The sequence below is a fragment of the Xiphophorus maculatus genome, chromosome 8 (assembly GCF_002775205.1).
Source record: "Xiphophorus maculatus strain JP 163 A chromosome 8, X_maculatus-5.0-male, whole genome shotgun sequence".
NCBI classification, from domain to species: domain Eukaryota; kingdom Metazoa; phylum Chordata; class Actinopteri; order Cyprinodontiformes; family Poeciliidae; genus Xiphophorus; species Xiphophorus maculatus.
The window spans coordinates 25,859,838-25,880,072 of record NC_036450.1 but is presented as its reverse complement, the minus strand read 5'-3'; the positions used below and the strand labels follow the sequence as shown (position 1 = coordinate 25,880,072).

Below are 20,235 nucleotides of genomic sequence, written 5' to 3'. Positions count from 1 at the left end.
CACAAAAGGCTCACAGAGGAAAGCAAAAAAAGCATGCAACACATGGAAGTGGACCGGAGGGGGAACCAAAACCATCACAGACAGGGTTGCTGACCATCCACAACAACATTTGCATACTGAGCCCACACGGTTAGAAAATCTGTTTAACAACAGGCTGGGACTGTTTACAGGTTACATAATGACCACAGGTTAGTTACCTGTACAGGTCCGATGGAGGCGGGTGTGGGACGTTTATATGACCCACATTAGAGAAGCATCTGACCCGTTTCTCGGGCCAAGCCACTTTCTAAGCTCTTCTGGTTCACATATGTGATTTTATCTCTGCTCTGATGTTCCAACCCATAAATCCAACATTGATCCTGTTAGCTAACAGACGATGCAGAGAAATCATAAAGTATATTTTGTTTGTTTTTCATTACTGTGTGCATGAAGCAGTAAGTAGGCTCTTAGGACCATGAAACCTAGAACTGAAGTTAATTTTCTTTAAATACTTTTCTTCTGTAATTTAAGCCGTCAGAAGTGGAGACCTTAATGTGTTTAGTCACTAATAAAAACTCATTTTAAGGCACAGTGAAAATTAGAGTCAATAAAAAGCTAGTTAGCAAAAGAAACTGGTGGTGGAGGAGCCGTCACTGTCCTGATGGGAATCTATCACTAAAGCTAAAAGTGCATTTATTCTCCAAAGAGTCTGATGTCTTATTGGTTACCAACCACTTTAATGAACCGAGTCTTTGTTATTAAATTATACTGAAATTCAGCTTCACATATAAAGAACTGTTTTTTTTCTCTCAAATATAATTTATATTGAAATGAATCTGTGAAAGAAAATTGTCTTGTGATGCGGTGCACATCTACATTTTGATATGTGCATAAAAAATAAATGAATTAATAAAGGCTCTCCGTTAAACAAGTCTGTTGAAAGGCATTTAGGTTGAAACATTACATCAACACAACCAACAGTCATGGGTGACTTACAGCTACATTTTAGGTCAACATGAAAGTGTTTCCTCTCAAAACAAGGAAAGTGGAAGTTGGTACAGGTCCTATTTCAGTTGTCAAAATCTGGCAACCCCAACCACAGACAGGTGGCTCACATGGAGGCATGCAACAGCAACCGGCACAAAGCAGCACAAAACGACACGGAGACACACATAAGCAGCTACGAGGATGACAACAGCCACCGGACGGTAGAATGGTCAAGAGAGAAACTAACGTTGCTCAGAAGAGAAACACAGAACAGCAACAGAGACATGCAACCACTAACCACCACAGAGAGAAGAACAACAACCACAAAGACGACCTAAACGACTGGAACTACAGCGCAATGAGCTAGTTTGGATTCTTAGGCCCGTCTGTAACATGACACAAATCCTACATGATGACAGGAACGTCTACCAGACCTCTGCTGCTCTAGAGACTCCAGGTAAAGAAAAGCAGAACCCATGAAGTCGTCCTGAAGACCAAAGTCATAGTCAAAGACCTGCAGGAGAGCAACACAACATCTCCACTGACTGCTGGTTCTGTTTCGCCATCGATTTCAAAATGTCTTCTGTGTGTTTTTAATCTTTACCTTGACGTAGAGCGGTTCGCTCAGACTGTCCACGATGAGCGTGGTCTTCTCGTCCCACACCGGGTTGAGGTTTTTGTGGATGGTCTTGCTTCTGAACACCTCTTTACCAGCCAGCTTGAACTTGACGTAGGGATCGCTGGAGCCTGAACAGATCAACTGTTAACACATCCACAGAGGCAAAAAAAAAAAAAAGCAGAAGAAAGACGTCCACAAGCACCTCCTCGGTCTCGGATGGCGAGGTTGTGTCCTCGCTTCAGCTCGATCTCCAGCTTATACATCCCTGGTGGGGGGGTGGCTGCCTCAGAGGGGCTCCCCGAGGAGCAGGACGCCCCCATGCCCTGTCAGGAGAGACGGACACATTCGTTAGAGCCACTGCTGCTGCGTGAACCCGCGTCGATGCAAACTCACCAACATTCTGAAGAGGAATGCCAGAGTCTTCCTGCAGGTGTTGGATCAGAGTTTTCTCTGTCTTTGCTGCATTCATACTGACACTGACTAGAGTGTGTAACTCAACTGATCCCTCAGAGGACGGCCGACAGGAAATTACACGATTCAAGCTTCCTCCCGACCGACCGCACTGATGCTAGATGATGTTTCTTCCGTTTTTTTGTACAGCTACCCTTTCCACATCAGCACCTTTGAACGAGGAAGTCTGGGCTTGAGTAAAACTTCAGATGAGATGCAACCAAAAGTTATCAATTTTTACCAAGGGCAAAATGTTTCACTTCAAAGTCTTGCAAAAAAAGTCCAACTGCATGGGAGGAAAATATAAAGGAATACGGAAAAATGTTACAATGTTGTGTTAAAAATATGTACAGTATTTTTTGCAAAGCGTGTAATATTTGCAACATGCTGTCTGTGCACTAAAAACGATTAAGAAAGATTGTACATATGTTGGGAAGATATGATATATTTGCATTACTGTATTGGATGATTTTAGTTGGTATCGACCCAGTAAGTCAAACTGTTTCCATATTAAAAACCGACGTAGGGCTGCAACTAACAACTATTCTAGGTATCAATTAATCTATCAGTTATTCTGACGATTAATCGATTAATCGAATAAAAAATATGTAAGCCTTTTTATGCAATATTAGAAAGACATTAAAAGATGCAAATAAATAAATAAAATCCTTATTTAAATAAGAAAATAAATATTTTATAGCCTAAAATGTAATAGCAGATTATTACTTTAGTGAATGCTTGATCATTTGTAGTAAATAATTCATCTGCAGATAATGAAATACTTTTAACATCAACATGTTAGAAGTGCTGCTGGACTTAACATCAATACATCGGCTGACCTGTGAGCGTTTTTGGATGAACCCATTAATAATTGGAAATCAGAAGGTGCTTAATAAGGAGAATTTGTTTGTTTTTCTACAAAACTTTAACCAGGTGAAGCTAAACTATAACACATGAGGAGAACATATTTACAGACCAGAGGCCTCATGCATAAAAGAGTGCGCAGTTGTCACACTAAAAGTTGGCCTACGGAAAATTTTTGAAAAGTGCGGCGCACAAAAAAAATCAGATTCAGAAAGCCGTGCGCACGCACGTGGCCACGCACCTTTCCTTTATAAATCCTAATTTGCGGGAAACAGAGAGCAGCTGCTGGTTCGCCCTGTCGCCATCATAAATACATATGCAAATTGGTGTAAATACCCGTTAGTTTGACACCATGTGAAGCAATAACCATGGCAACGTCCTTGTTTGAAGCAGTATAAGTATTTATAATAATAATAATTATATATTTTATTTCAAAGGTGCTTTGAGGACACATAATGTCACCTCACAGAAATAAAAATACATTTTAAAGAAGAAAAAATCCAAATAAAAATAGAGAGAGAGAGATCCTGCAAATGCAATACTGTTTGAACATCAGTAGCGTTCAGCCGGGATTTAAAGACAGACAGAGAGTCAGAGAGTCCTTTGAATGGGAATGTGGACGTTTATTCTAAATACTAGGATGCTTTATGTCCATAAGGCGCATTCACAAAGCGGGCGGCTCGACTGAAGGATGACTGCAGCTGGACCGGTACCGGTACCGCAGGGCTCTTTGAGTTTTGCTCAGAGCTCCAGGATGTTCAGTCTGGATTATTCTAAACACTCATAAACCATCATCAACATTTCCCAGCAGATCAATATGATCAATCGCTCCCTCTGAATCCTTCCATTGGCGATGTTCTCCATCTGAGCCAAAACGCTCCACAATTACGCGGCTCACCTTAATGCAGCTACTTACAGTATATAGCCTACATGTGATTACCTCACACCTTGATCACCTTAAAAATAATCAAACCTGTTGATTATTTTTAATCAGCAGGTTGAAGTTAATCTGCTGATCCAACCCTGTTTTCTTCTTTTAGTGAGAATGAAATGACCCCATAGATGCATTTCATGCACTTCGGACCAATGAGTTACATCTTTATGAGACAAAAACTGAGAAAACGTACTATTTACATTAAGCAAGGTTTTCATATACATTTATTGTTATTTTCTTTATTTTGTGTGCGTGTTAGATTATTGTCTGAGGATAAATGTGGTTCAGTTTCATTGTTTATGTTTAAACAATAAAATATTAAAATCATGAAAAACATCGGGTTTGATGGGTCTTGGTCTAAATAACACCGAAAGGAGTCAGATTTCAATGGATTTAAGTGACTTTTGACGCTTTGTAGTTTGATATTGTCCACAGAAAAAGTTTGCGTGGCTGCCGCAGATTTTCACACCAGCGAAAAAGTGTGCGTATATTTACGCAAACTTTGACGCAAAGTTAATTTTTATACATGCCGACTTATGCGTAAAATATGGGACAGAACAATGCACGCACGCTTTATGCACGAGGTCCCAGGTGTTTTTTAATTAAATTTTTTATTATTATTATCTTAAATTCAAAATGTAAATTTATTTTTGCACAGTTTTGGCTTAATTACAGCTCTTTCAGAAAATGTCCTTTTTTAAGTCTTTATACTCCAGTTGATGATTAGTTGACGGTTATTTCAATAATCGATTCATCACAATTAATCGTTTGAGCACTAAGACGATGTTTATTTCCATCTTGTGGCCATTAGTGTGTGTGCCGTAGTGAAAGCATTTTCTCCCCCTCTGCTTGTTTGAATGTTTGAATTGAATGTTTGCTGTGTCTCCTCCTGACACCATGACAAATTCATAATGCTGCTAATGATGACAACTGGCAACAATGTTCTTTCTAAATCTGATTGTCGTGATCCAAAAAAAGTAATGAAACCATAACCATAAACTTTAGTAAAATCTTCCTTTATCATTTCAAGAATGATCCACACAAGATTAAATATAACATTTTGAAACTGATATTTGATGCATATGATGCATCAATTCCTGGCTTGATGCATATCAAGCCAGGATAAAAAATAATAATGAATATACAAGAAGTGAATCATAATGTTGCGAGAAAAAAGTTGTACAAGAAAAAGTTCATAATATTACCAGAATGAAGTCATAATATCATGAGACTAGTCATTTGACAATTAAGTCAAAATATTACAGGAATAACCTCAAAATACAAGAACAAAGTCATAACATTGTGAGAAAAAAGTTGCACGACAATAAAGTCAGTATTATTACAAGAACAAAGTCATCCAACAACTAAGACAAAATAATACAAGAATAAACTCACAATAATAAAATCAAGTCTCAACAATTTGATAACTCCATCAGCTTTGCTCCCATAAAAATAACTTTTTTTCTGGTCATTTCATGATGTTCTTCTGGTAATATTGTGTCTTCACGCTGCTAATGTCATGACTGTATTCTTGTAAGTAATTTAAAAAAGAATCTCTCTGTCTGGTCCCACTACGCCGTGGTGGATACGTATGATGTGTCAGACAGAACGCGCTCCACTCTGCCAGTAAGCAACAGCGAAAAGTTAACATCCATCTCTCCATGCTGCGTCCTAAATGCCAGGAAGCCGCTGGGAATCCTGCATCCTGTCAACACATTCACACAAGGCCCTGTGAACGTCCAGATCGATGGCGATGATAAATGAGTCTGGAGTGTGAGAGCAGCAGATTGCTCCAGCGTTTAAACCGGATGGATCGCTGCGAACTGCAGGGGGGGTCGTTAAGGATTCCTGTTGCCTCGTAATCCAAGTGTTGCTTAACGGCCTGTGAGTTTTGGCCTCAGAGATGTTTTAAAAAGTCTAATCTGAAAAGCAAAGTGTGGATTTGTACAAACCAGAGGAGGGGTCTACAACCTCTACAACCCCAAATACTGTAGTCCTAGTTCAGTTGAAAAAACAAAGACAACTTCTAAAAATATTTTTTTGTACCCCAGTGTTACTGAAACGGGCTGCATTCTAAGAATAGTTTCTTATATTATCTTCCCTTCTGCTGGTTCCATTAGAACATCAATAAATATGAAAATAAGATGATTAAATACAGAGCAATATTTCATGTTCGCAGAACTTTGATTCATGCAGTTGCCCAAAACAAGTTGTGAATACTTTTTTATTGTCTTGTTCTCCAGCATTACAACAACTACCACAAAATAGTGTGATACAATTATAAGAGCATATCTCTTATCTACTGTATATCTGTATTTTAGTGTTGGTTCTTTATTCAGTTAAAATCATCACATAGAGGCGCTGCAGTTAAACTTGGTATGAACTACTACTGAGGTGACCTTGATTTACTACTAATCTGGCCTGTAAATGCAGCTGGTGTTCTAGTTTCTGATTAAAGGTAACAGGGTGAAACACTTATTGTTGTACAATATTTTGAAAGGCATGAATCACTTTGGGGACGAGTGTTTTCTCTGACGGTCTGCTGCTCCACCAGAGCTCTCACAGCATCATAGTTCATAAAAAGTTGTGTGTCATTCAAACGTGTTGAATCCATAATTGCATACTGTAATTTCCCTCAAAGCGCCGCATATGTTGCCGTTCCCAAGTGAGGCAGGGCTTGTCGCTCCAACGCCTCAATAAGATGCTGACGTCTCCTCTGATTGGTTGGTAGATAATGAGCGGTAGCATCATGGCTGAATTCTGAATATATCTCATGTAATTGCTTATATCTGTCACTGCCTTGATTTTTAATCACTTATTGTGTGAACAAGCTTAACAAGTGTGATTTTAATTTCATTTCTTATTTAATGGAGAACACCACCATTGTGAAATTGTGTTTTTTTGCCATCAGCAGAATATAGACAAAGATTTGTGCACATTTATAATAGTAACTCAGACAGTGCTACACGGAGAGCAGCAGTCACACTGATGCGTCTTTGCAACTCGTTGCATCAACTCTCAACGTTATCATCATCATCATCATCATCATGTCTGTCGGATCTTCACTTTGAGTCATGCGGACGCCAAAGCATGTTGGGAGCATCATGAAACTACCGCTACACATGTTACTCAGCAAGTTGTTGCTAGGTAACCAAAGAGTGAGTGAATTAGTTGATGCCACCAGAACAACCTTGCTTAGCTGACCATGAGAGGTTGAGCAGCTAAAGCCTTTCATCTGCCTACATCCCCCAGAATGCTGTGGGGTTCTGGATCCCAGCTCAGTGAAACGATCAAAATTCTATCTGATGTATTTTCTATTGCTATTAATCACGTTTCTATCGCAATAGGTGTCGTTATCGTTTTATCGTACAGCCGTACATCCTTTTCCTTCCGCTTTACATCCCAGTAAAGCTCTTTGTGTCAGTTCATTGCATAGAATCCCAACAAAGTGTTCAAGATAAAGAGAAAAATACATTTACTTTCCCAGTCTCACAGATCAGCACTGCATATAACACATAGTATGACTTATTCCAGTAATGAGGCAAAATCTGCAAGGAGAAGCAAGAACTGATACTCATCTGAGGTCAGACCATCCAGACAGCCGAGATCTGATAAAAACATGACGGAGCAGAAATGCTGAGCAAAAGCCATGAGTGTGGCAACGTAAAAGTGTCCAATCTCTAAGATCAAAGCTGTTAGCAACAAGAGGTAGCATAAATTATTCACAGCTCCGCTGGGCTGCAGGTAACCAGGAGCCAGAAAGCAGAAGCAACCTGCTGCTGCGCCGCCGAGGACGGAGAAAACGAATGTCTTCTAGCAGGTGAGAGGAATGACTGAGACTGATCTCTGCCACATACAAACATTGAAAACTAAATGTATGTCATATTCAGAGTCCAAACTGATTAACTCTATACACAAACCTTTTCCTCAGCATGCAGTGTGGCTGGGACGAACTGACTGTGCTTCCATTAGCCATTAGATTGCGCTAATTTAAATTCCGAAAATAAATTAGTTTAAGAGAAACGGGGCATGAATGGTTGAAAGAACACTACCGGAAAATTTTTTATGAGGTTGGTTTTGTGTCTCTTGAACAATTTCCTGACACTTTCTACTTTGCTCCAGGCGTTACGGTCATTTCACAAACTGCAGCGTTTGCCACAGGCTTTCTTTTAAGCAACCACAAACTTTTATGCAAATGACCATCTACTGCAAACAGGATGTGTCCCAACAGTTTGTGAAAATATGATTTCCATTCATCTTTTTTTTTTAAGTTGAAGTTATTTTGAGCTGACAGAGATACACCGTGGTCTTACCTCCACTTTGACTTGCTGGTGGCCCTAAAACCAATCTCTGTTTCATCAAAGTGATGACACCACCAGAGGTACGGTTCAAACCACAGGTTTACATATGCTGTATAAAAAGGCACATGCATCCTTCTTCACACTGTCTGACGTGAAATCATAATAAACTTTTCCTGTTTTAGATCAATTATTTTGGGGCCAGATTATTGTCAATTAAAAATGTATGCGCAGGAGTCTAAATTTGTAAATGCAAGTCAAGAAATGTAAAAACATTAAGATTTGTGTTTGTTTTGTGTTTTTCAAATTATACATACAGTAGATGTAAAATCAGAGGTTTTATCTGTGAGAATAAAAGCTTACAAGGTACAAATTGTCTGTCGTGTTCTGTGTTTTCTGTGTGTTAATTTCGAGTTTTCGGTGTCTCTGTGTCTCCGTGTTGTCCTGTTCTCCCCTTGATTAGTTCCCAGGTGTTTCTTGTTCCCTGATTACCCCCAGTGTATTTAGTATCACCTGTGTGTCTGTTCTTTGTCGGGTCCTTGTCTTATGTGCGTTCAGTCCTTCGTGTTGTCCAGTCAATTTACCAGTTGCTACCGGCGTTGAGCCCTGGCTTCTGCTCAGTAGTGCTGCCTGGTTGTTTGTGGACTATTTTGGACTTATTTATCATTAAAACCGTCATTTCTCACGTTACCTGGGTCTGCTGCGTCTGCCTCACCACATCCATCGCACCAATTCATGACATTGTCACCTTTCTATGTCATTTTTTGCCAAAAGTGTTTTTTTTTTTTGCCTAAATCATCTTATGGCAATAAAAACTAAAAGATTATTTATTTTGCCATATAATTACTTATTTTAGGAAGGTGATGAAATACAATTTACAAAGTTATAACTCTGCAATATTATTGACAGCAATTTTCCCCCATAATGGGCCAAAATTACTGAGCAGCTTGTGGAAGGATATCCAAGTCACACAGTTTAAGGGCAATGGCACCAAATAGTAATGAAAAGTACTTAGACTTTTGACTTTGAAGATAGTAATATAAATTCCCTTTAAAAAATTATCTTTCTTATTATTCTGGCATTTAATAAATAGAAAAAAAAAATTGGGAATCGTAATTGAACGAAAACAGGAAAAGTATATTCTCATTTCACACCAGACTTTGTGTAAAAAAATGCTTATGTGTTTTTTTTTTTTATAGTATAAATCAGCAGTACATAAGATATTTGCTAACAGAGACTCACAGATAGTTTTCCTTGGGAAGGAGAAAGACAAGAGATGAGTGCAACCAGCAAAGCTGAAACAGCGACAGAACGAGGTAAGAAGTTTACATGACAAGGCTGACATGAACTGCCAGCGCTAACAAGCTGCTTAGTCAGAATTAACTATGGCACTAAATCAGGAAGCAAAGCTGAGAATAGAGTTAGACCAAATCAATCCCATCAGGCATTCTAATGAACGCCTATTTTAAAGCTTTGCCTTTGTTTTTACTCACACGTGTGTGTCAGGCTTCAGGATCAGTTTAGCAGCCATTGTTTCAGTTTCAGATTCCTGGTTATGATGTGGGAAATGAATCCAAGCTGAGATTATACATTAGAACTGATAAACACACTATTAATATTGTAGTTTAAAGTCAACACGGATGATCAAATATAGACTAAAAACATATTACATATTAAAGTTACAAACTGATTTGAATGTTATTGAGAAAAATAAGTGATTGTACTTTGTTGAAGCCAAAGCATAATCCTGGCTTCCACAGATGATTGCATGGCCATTTGTGACACAGAGGCAGACAGAGGCATTTTAAATATATATATATATATATATACTGTATGTGTGTGTGTATATATATATATATATAAAATATTTTGTGTACAATCCTATATGATTGTACACTAAAATAGAAAATATGGTCAATGACATCATATTCCATGGATGGATGTACTTCAAATTATATTAAAAGATATATTCATAACTATGAGATAAAAGATACAGATGCTGAATAGGGAGGTTTGGAATAAATTAAATAAGAAGAGTTGATGAAGATACATAGAGTCTTCAATAAGATGGTGGTTGAAGCTTGTGGGCTCTTTACAGACACACACTGCTCTTACAGACAGTGATCAATACTGTAACTAATAGACTCTTTCTGCAGGAACCCTCAGACTGTTTTAGACTTCCATCTTACACTCTTTTCCACATTGAAACGGTTCCTTCTTTATAGGAGACCTAGGTAGAGCTGGGGGTACAAATTTAAAAATGATACAAAACATCTTCTGGGCTGTTAAACACTTTATTTTTATTTAAAGTTCTTCTAAAAGATCTGAATTTAAGGAGACATCAGAGGTCATCTGTTCATGTGGCTTCAGGAGAAGCTCTTCAACTTGTGAAGTGGTATATAAATAAAAACCTTAATGTTCAAAAATCTCAAAAGCAACTTTTAACATACATCTGATCTGAAACCAGATATTTATAATTATTGAATAAAAAAAAGTTTAATTCTCACTTACATTAAATCCAGCTAAACGTTTCCTGTTTGCAGTTCATTAGGATTGTCTGTACTACTTTCTAGAAACATAAATCAATATCACATTAGAGCTCCACAAGTTCATTTTCATCTGGTCAAACAATCATATTGTCACCTAACTAAAATAATTGCCCAAGTCATTTTTTGAAATTGATAAAAAAAAAAAAATCTAATTAAAAGAACAAACAAAAAAAATCCCCATCTCTATATTGCCAAGAAGATGACTTAGGCAAAGAAATCACTTTTAGCAAAAACAAGCATACAAAAAAACTTTATTTAATGAAGGTAGTTATATGATTATACAAAGGAATGTCCAGCCATCATGCAGTTCAGGAATGACGTCCGTATCCCAGAGTGGGAAATACGCATATGAACCCTAGATACATGAACATCAAACCATGACAGTAACCAGAGTATAAACCTTAGAGTGCGACGGTGTTGTCATATTGCTGAAACACCTTTTAGTCTATTTTCCTGTTTATCTGAGTGGATAACAGCAGAATAATCTGGACCGCTGTCTGGTTCACCATCTGGGTCACCAATCACCCACAGGAGATAGAAATACTGAGTCTACGTAATCTGACAGACACCCATCAACAACAATACATACATGTTCATGTAAAACATGATTTACACTGGTTTGGTCTCTAGTAGAACTGGAACTTTAAGTGAAAATGTTTGTGTTACTTTAGTCCATCTCCTACTTTCCTTTTGTCAAACCGAACTGGTGTTTTCCTCACTCAGTTACTGGATTCATGCTGGAGCAAAAGGAAAAGAGCTCACCGACAGCAGGCGTTCACATGACGAGGCGAGGCAGAAGGGGTCATCTGAAGAGGCACAGCGAAGAAACCTTTGGATGGCTAGACGGGGCCTTGCCACCGGGGTTTCGCTTAATAAAAGATCCAGGGTCGGGGATGACACCAGAGGATCCCTCACAAAAAAAAGCTCTTAAAGTTCAACACAGAGTTGAGAAATATACAAAAGCAGAGAAACTGAGAATGTCTCAAAGATAGCCCCTGACTAGAAGGAAGCAGGAGACCAAGTCAAGTTGCTGAATAAAAAAAAAAAAAAAAACGACAGAAGGACAGCAACGAGTCAGCCTGCTTGGCTGGATGATAATCCTTTCCCAGTGGATTAGGAGTAACTAAAAGAGTGCTCTTCAGGGTATGACCAGAGAAAACAGGACAACGGCCTCATCGGGTCACACAGACATGTCAGGAACAACAAGTGCAGATAAAAGAAGTTTTTCCCCCTCATACCATCTGATCTGACCCACACATGAAATTATTAACTTTGAGTATCTCAACAATAAGGCAGCAAAGACCATAGAGTGACAATAATAACTATTTATTACTTCTTTTTTAGGTAACTGTTTGGCTGATACAGCAACACATACCAATGCCAAATCACATCCTTTTGTAACATGTTACTTCAGGACACTAGTCATATAACAAAAGTGTGTTGTGTGTCACTAAAGCAGACTGTTCGTTCAATGAGAGCATCAATAAGTATCAGTATTCATGGTCTTCTTGAACAGTGTTGTAAAATAGTAAAACTAAAAATCCCTACAAACAGTTTTGTGGGTTTTTGAACACCATTAATTGAAATTCATCATGACAAAGATGAATCAAACTTTTATCATGATAAGAAATGTATCGTGATAAATGATAAACGATACGTTAAATGTTCGCCCGTAGCGTCAAGCTACCAGGAAGCCGTTATCTTCCAGTGCTGTCATATTCTATAACTGCAACTGTACCAGGAACTACATGACCAAGGCTGATACCCCACCGCCACTGAACTAGACACAAAAACTGAAAAGTCTAGACTGGGCCAAGAAATATCTAACGACAGATTTTCAAAGGTTTTATAAACTGATGAAATTAGCGACTCTTGATGGACCAGATGGATAGTACCGTGGCTGGATCAGTCACAGGTATACACCTTGTATGAATTAATTAGTCTGTTTTTGGGGACATTGTTGCTGTTAAAATCAGTTCCATTATCTACAATATTTGGTTTCAGATTTTTGTGGTTCCCAAAGTTTCCAACGAATAGTAAAGCATATATATGCACACCATGAATGTTAGAAGAGATCAAAAAACTGTACTTACAAATAGATAAAAGCAAGATGTAGGCTGTTCCTGCTGTTAATACGAACATGTTTAGCTGACTTAGAACAAATGTTCATCCAGTGGGTGGGTTTACATGCTCATTTTGTGGGTCAGAAGGTGAATACTTTGGGAACCACAGGTTTAAACAAAACAGAAGGACTGAAAAATCTATTGATCTGATATGAATATTGGAAATCGGAGTGTTGGATTATATCGGCTTGCAGCTAAAATCTAACATATTCAGGACCTCGAACATTTAGTCCACCCTAGCAGTGCTTGTATCCCACACACAGACCCACTGGTTAATAATAAATGGGTCTGTTGTTTTGATGCCCATTGCTGTTGACTATTGTTCTCTGTTTCGGTGATTTCATTTGACCCAGCCTTTTCTGACATACCATGCTACAAAATAAGCAATAAAAAGAGCCATGATTTCTACTGATAATGTATTGGGTTATTATCATTAGTAGCCAATACTCAAACATATCAGTATAGCATCGGAACACCCCTGATGTTGGGCATGACACTGGACATATGAGAAAGGCTAAAGCCAAGCTCACTTTTCAACATTTTCTAAAGAGTTAAACAGACAAAGCAGAAGCAGTTAAACAAAAATGTCCAAGAGCATTCAGAGTTAGAAGCAATAGCTGCTTTAACGATAGCCTGCTGGTGTTATTAAAGCTCAAAGAAGCAACTAAATAACTACTGGCAGATTTCTTTTATGTGCTTTAGAGTGAAGACAAACCTGGAGTCTCTCCAGCAGGGTGTCAGTACCATACGGATCCAGGCTGAGCCTTTCTGACATTCCTCAGGAAATGCTGACACTGTCCAGCTCCGCTGCAGGCAAACCTCTTACGTCCGTCGCAGCACAGTTACCAGAAATGTATATTTCTCTCCTCAGTTCTTTACAACATGTGGTGTTACCATGTAAACGGCAGAGAGGATTCGTATTCTGACATAGAGGGGTCAAAAGTTTTGCAGAACATTACATGAAAAATGTAAAAGGAGCTTTTCTCTAACATTTGCAGACGTCTGTGTGAAACTTGAGTCTGAAATCAAGTTTCACCATCCCACTCCTCCCCACATCTTTAATTTGCCCCAGATGTGAGTCAGACTCCAGTTTACTACTCAGCTCCACAGAGAAGCAACCAGCATTCTTCAAACAGTCGCTTCAGAAAGGCTTCTTAAAGATTTAACTACGACTTTTACATGTTATGATTGGGCTGCATCTCAAGTCAGGCTTGCTTCCAAAATGAACTTCCTCCAACTGACATGTTATTTCTTCAACCCCTTCATCCCATTCATCCCCTTATAGTGACATTATAATTATTTTATATCCCACATGTCCTCTGGTTTTATGATCTGTTTGTATCCCGTTCACTAGTTTTAGAGCTTGGCAATACACCAATTTTATTGATAAATCAACTTTTCTGTTTCATCAGTGAGACTTTGTAGTTCAGAGTCCACAGCTGTTCACTCTACTACCACATATAAGAAAATCCTCATCAATAAACCTGTGAATATTACAGCAGTTGTGGGACTCATTCATGGGAATGATAAATCAATATATGTATATCTATAGAGAAAGATGTCTATATGGACAGAGACAACAACCTAAGGCTCAATCTGGTCAAAACAAAGGAAATGGTCAAAGACAAAATTCCTTGGTGTACAGACATCTGATGTCATCAACTGGTGCAGTGATTCCCCTAGTGGGGGCATACAGACATTGCAGTAGGGGTCATGGTATGCATAAAAACATGAATGCTTGGACACTGCAAGCATATTCCACAGGTTTGTGATAGAGCTCCCATAAAAACTCAAAGCAGAAGATGAGGCATCAAAGAGCCAAAGAGTAGAAAACAGAAGAAGGATGTCTTTCCTTTGGCTTCACCTGCACAATGGTGAAGCCAGTGTGTAGTCCGTCTTAAAGTGCTCGCTTGTGACACTTTGAAGCCTTACAAGCCGAGACGAAACAAAACATCAGTTGACTATTTCAGACAAAAACTTAGAAACTGCTGAGCTCAGCAGTCCTGGCAAATGCTCAACTTGGCTCCTATAAGGTTGGCCTGCAGAGTGAGACGGCGTAAAAAGCTGCACACAATCATGGAGAAATGAATACATCACTGTGCTATGGATATTGTTTGAACCATGACTGATGACACAGAAGCCAGTAATACTGCAGGCTATTCCTCTGTCCAATAATACCATCAGCATGTCAACAGACATAGAGGAGCAGCTGGTTGATAAGCTGCGTGGCGACTGCTGTTCTCTGAACATATGGATGCAGCCACTGACAGTAACAAAGACTGCTTATTGATAACTTGTCTCAGACTCATAGATAGAGATGAAGGAACTTGGTATTTGCAAACAAGTTCTTTTACTCCAAAGAGCTCTGTCCAGGCCTGGATTTTTTCGGCTGACCACACAGCGGTTCAGTTTGGAATGTTCTGTCCAGGGTCTTCAGACTGTCACATGAGATCCACATATTTAAACCAAGTTCCTCGTGAAGCTGATGCGCCTCGGCGACGTGTTCCTGAAACTCCATGAGCTGAACTTGCAGACACAGAGCACAAACACGCATCTCCCACATCTGGCAGGTAGAGTCACATCGTTCATCAGAAAAGTTAGGAAGTGGCAGCAGCAAGTGAAGGATGGAAATATGGACTGATTTGAGAATCTGAAATCGTTCACTGAAGCTGAACACGGCATGAAACAACACATCTCTCTTCAAATCATTTCCTGGGATATTTCCTGGTGCAGGATTCCAAACCGCCACCTGCTGACTTCAGCTCCTTGGAGGAGGAATGGCTTATTGATCTCACCTCTGATTCAACAAAGAGGCAGCAGTTTCAGTCAAATACACTGGCTGCATTTTGGATTAAAATACAGACATATTACTCTCTGCTAGGTGAGACCACCCTGGCCATATTTCTTCCTTTAGCTGCATCCTACCAATGTGAAATAGATTTACTGTCTCCCCAAACTACAGACCAAAGTTATACAATGCAAAAAATAAGCTCAGAGTTACAGTCTCACAACTGCAACCCAGTTTTTGAGAAGATTCTGCAGCAACAGGCAGGCTCACCCCAGTCACTGAAAAGACGTCAAGATTAAAGGTGGTATTTTTGCACAACAGACTTTTTTTTTTCTTTTTTTGCTCTCAGGAGTTGTTCATCTTGAGGAAGTTGTGCTAATGTTTGGAAAAACGTGTTTATTGTACTGTCGAATGTTTAAAAAAAATACAAAAAAGTAGGCTTGCGCGATCGGTATCGGTAACGGCCCGATGTATACAACTGGGCAGATTTTAACAACCGATATTTATCGGCATCTTGATGCCATTTGTTCCAGGGCGGATGTTGATCATGTGATATTTGTTTTGGTCACGTGACAGTGATAGTGATGCAGTGCAGGATTGTGGAGAGTTTAACTGAAACAGTGGTGAAGTCAGTGGTGTTTTTTTTTTGTTAAGGTCTAGGAAGAGTAGTGAAATACATATAATATGAATAACAGCAGTATTATTATCAGATGTAAAATTTTCACATCTGTGTATTGCAAAAAAAACAGTTACCCTTAAAATTGTTACACTATGAAGGCTTGTTGTTTTGTTATTTAAAAGTGGTTATAGTGTATTTGATAACATGTGATTTATTGCAGTTTACCTTTTTTTATTAGTATTATTCAGAGCTAAGGGTTGAGGTGGGAAATAAACTGCAACACAGTTTGGAGGTTGTGTGTGTACCAGGGGGCGCGCAAAGATTTTCTTGTAAAACGGAAAAAGTTTGGGAACCACTTCCGGGAAACTGAACCATATTAGAGGATCCTCAGAGGAAGGAGCTGACTGTTCAAACGGTCTCTATCAGGCTAATGAGCTGCTGCAATCAGAGACACTGAATAACACTGAGAGAAAAACCAACCACATGGCTGCCCAGCATCCTGTAAACATGCTGAACTGCTGCTGAATTATGCATTTATTACTATCATAATCCATCTGTCGGAAGCCTTATTGCTTTGTCTTCGTTTATCTACATTTAATGGTTTTTAACGCTGTTACACATCCCAGAGAAATGCTGTCCAGCTTGTTGTTTACAATGAAACCTGAGTAACTGATTTGATTGGAGCTGATTCTGATCGGATCGATTTACTGTTCTGCTTTGTTGTTCAGACAGACGAATGACTCAATCAGGAAAGTGAGTTTCTCATCAGTCTGAACACAGAATGGATCAAGAAACAACTGAATAAAATTAGTAGCTGCGACCTCCTGGAAACATCAAGACTTTTACTGTTGTGTTCTAATGCTTTCATTAGTCCACTCCAGTTGACTTATACAAGTTTACTTGTAGTCTGTTTCCTACTTCCGGGAAACATGCTGGCACCCAGCCATTCACACTAAACGTCATTCAGTAAAACTTCGAGTAAAATCAGGTAAATGACCCTCCGGACTCACCGCCTGCTCATGCTTCCTCTCCAGGTGGCTTTCCACCGCCGCCGCCTGCGCTGCGGCCGCGTCGCTCCCGCGGCTGCCGCCCGGAGGCTCCGTCAGCCTCTCCAGGCACGCGGACCCCAACGAGGAGCTCTTGTGGTGGGACTGAACCAGCTGAGCCACCGTGGATTTGCTCGCGCCGGCGGACTTGCGCTTGATGGACGAGTGGAGCTTCTCCCGGCCAGGCAGGGCGCTGCTCCCGGGAGGTTTGCCGCAGAGCGGAGCCTCCTGCGGTTTCACGTCCGTCACCTGAGCGGAGAAGAGCAGGTCGGGCTGCGAGGAAGAGATAACCCGGTCCAGAGCGACGTTCTCCTTCCGCTTAGTCTTCTTGAACATCCACATGCTCCTCTTGCTCTGCTCGTCCGGCTCTCGGCCGCCCAGCTTGGGACTGAGAAGCGGCTTAGCCTTGGCTTGAAACTGTTTCCACACCGAGCCGCTCTCATTCTCGTCCCCTTCACTCCCCTCCATCCTCCTGCCCAGAGCTCCGACGGACGCTGCTGCTCTGCCGACTTACGCAACCAGTAATAAAAAGATTAAAAAAAAAAAAAGCCCGCACTACACCGAGAGCAACCCGCTGAAACACGGATATGCAGGCTGGGCAGTCTCTGCTGCACAGCTGGCTGCCGTTTCACCCCGAAGCTTCTCCCACTCTGTCCACAGAACACAACACAGAAACGCTTTCAACTGATCTGAAGTCAGGTCTGGTTCTTCTGTTACAGCAACAAGGCACTTCAAACTGCTTTACACCTTTAAGACATAATACAGTGACTGTGAAACCAGCGATAAAAATGTACATATTGTCAAATGCCATCATCAAAATCATCAAGCACATCAAACAGGTCAATGTTCCCGCTATTGATCAAAGGCAGCAATAAGTAGTGGCCTTGATTTAAAGAAGCTCAGTGTCTCAGCATCTTTGCAGTTTTCTGAAGGTTTGTTCCAATTTTGTTGTGCATAGAAACTGAATGAAGGATTTTAGGCGTTTCCACAACGGAACCCTGTACCAATAAGGTCCAGTTCGGTCTTAGGGACCATTATTACAGTGAAGGGGGCGGTGATGTGTAAATGTTTTGGAGCTTTACGTCATGTTATGATGTTATTCCCTCATCAAAAACATACCTGGAGTTTTGCCTTGATTCTTTCATGCGTGTTTGAGAAATACTTTAATCTCCCGTGGCAACCAGTCAGCTCTGCAAATCGCCTGCTTGCACCGAGCTCCGCCTCCGAGGCACATCTATGAACATTTTGAATGTTTATAGATCATTTTTGGATTTTCTTTCACCCTCCACATCAGGGAGGGCGGCGCCCCAGCGCCCCCTATGGGCCAGCCGCTCAGTTAATGGCAATAATACAGCAGTTCTAGAAACGCAAGTCTCAGCAATTTGACAGAAATGATCAATTGTCATTGTAAGTGAGGTTTCTATTGCCAACATGTCTCTTAGGCTTAATCAATCAGAGAATGTTTTAAACATAATTTCACGGTGTATAAACGCTGTAAAAGGTCACTGTTAGCCTCTCATTTATTATTTGAAATCGCAAAAGCAAATTTAATGCTTTGGAGTGGGAGTTATGTCTAAGTATTGCCACTGAAGAGTAATGTTGAAAACATCATGAAAGTTATAGACAGTTGTACAACATCTGTCGAGTGAAAACAGAAAATTCAGACTGCTGAGACAATTCTCACATCATTTTTATTATCATCACAAAATTTAAAAACAGTCTGATCAACCACAGAAACAAAAAAAAAAAGACTTGCAGTCCTGAGTGCTGGAAAACTCTGTTGCTGTCAGGGAGTTCAGCAAACATTTGTTTTCTGATCGACTTCCTCTGGCTGTGTTTCATTTCACAAGATTTACCTTCATATTTACAAATCATTACAATTCCCCAGAAGAGTACGGCACTGAAGTGTAGAAAAGCAGTGTGATGAAATGTCGTCTAAACTCTCTGGAACTGAAAAGATGAAGGTTTGTGGAAATATTAGCTGTATGTTGGTGTCAGTTATTACTTGTAAGAAATATAAAAGGAGATTATATTCACACTAGCCTTTCTTCCAATGACCGTAATATTGTCAAAATTGGAATAACAAAAATGAATTTGTTTAATGGAAACAAAGCAAAACAAAATGCTAAGATGTTTTTGAGTGAGGATGATTAGGTTTTTCAGGCATTAGTTTATTTCGCATCACACGAGTCATGTGATCAACAACAGGAAGTTACTACTGGTGGGAAAGACTATAAAGACAGCAGGAAGTAGCTGGACAACCTGTGTCAAAGATTTGATTACTGAATAAAGTTTACCAGCACAGAAACATTTAACAATCTTCATCAGATGTAATTAATTCTGATGTTAAAACCAAGAGACGGTACCAGGATGTTTGTCAGAACCGTCTGTGTCTCAGTGGGTTTGGTCAGAACCAGAATTTTTTCTGTTTTAATCCTAGACATGTTAGAATGATCCTGTAGAAACTGCTGCACAAGCCTTCAAGACTTTACTTTATAACTCAATATGTTCACATATTCAAAACGATTAATCTGCACTTCATATTAGAATAAAATAACCAGATTAGACAGCAAACAAAACAATGGGTCTTATAGTTAATTAGAAAAACAGGACCACAGTCAGTGGAACAGGACTGTTTACAACAATTTGTTTGTTTTTATTTGATCATAATTTCTCTGTAGAGATGGTTCAGGTTTATTTTATATATTCTTCAATACAAACAGGATCTAAATTATAGATAAAAAGTTGATGAAAAAACAGCTGCTTCTTTGTAACTATTAAACAAGTTCAGTTATCATTCTGGTTGGATTTCTGACCGTGCTTCACAGTTAGTACAGTGTGTTTAGGTTTATGACTCTCACCTTGGCATCACTAAAGAAGTTTATCGCCATTGTGAGAAAAAAAAGCTCAATTTCCATCTTACCTGAAAACCTAAAGCTAGAAACTAAATGAATTCTAGTCCAAATTGAACATTCCAGT

The 20,235-nt window shown here is 39.5% G+C and overlaps 1 protein-coding gene across 6 annotated transcripts in view; it reads right to left on the bottom strand.

Moving 5' to 3' along the window:
• LOC102225918 (multiple C2 and transmembrane domain-containing protein 1-like) overlaps nt 1–17,915 on the bottom strand; it is a 34,604-nt gene extending 16,689 nt beyond the window's left edge. For 4 of the 6 annotated variants that reach the window (XM_023338266.1, XM_023338267.1, XM_023338268.1 and 1 more), the window contains exons 1-4: nt 17,221–17,915; nt 1,788–1,908; nt 1,571–1,713; nt 1,401–1,480 (exon numbers count right to left, since the gene is read on the bottom strand). In XM_023338266.1, coding sequence (XP_023194034.1) covers nt 1,401–1,480; nt 1,571–1,713; nt 1,788–1,908; nt 17,221–17,724 — 848 coding nt within the window. In that variant the 5' untranslated portion in view covers nt 17,725–17,915. Of the gene's footprint in view, nt 1–1,400; nt 1,481–1,570; nt 1,714–1,787; nt 1,909–1,978; nt 2,063–13,518; nt 13,646–17,220 lie in introns of those variants that run through there. The other 2 variants (XM_023338270.1, XM_023338271.1) reach the window with 2 other exon arrangements.
• Between the last annotated feature and the right edge of the window lie 2,320 nt (nt 17,916–20,235).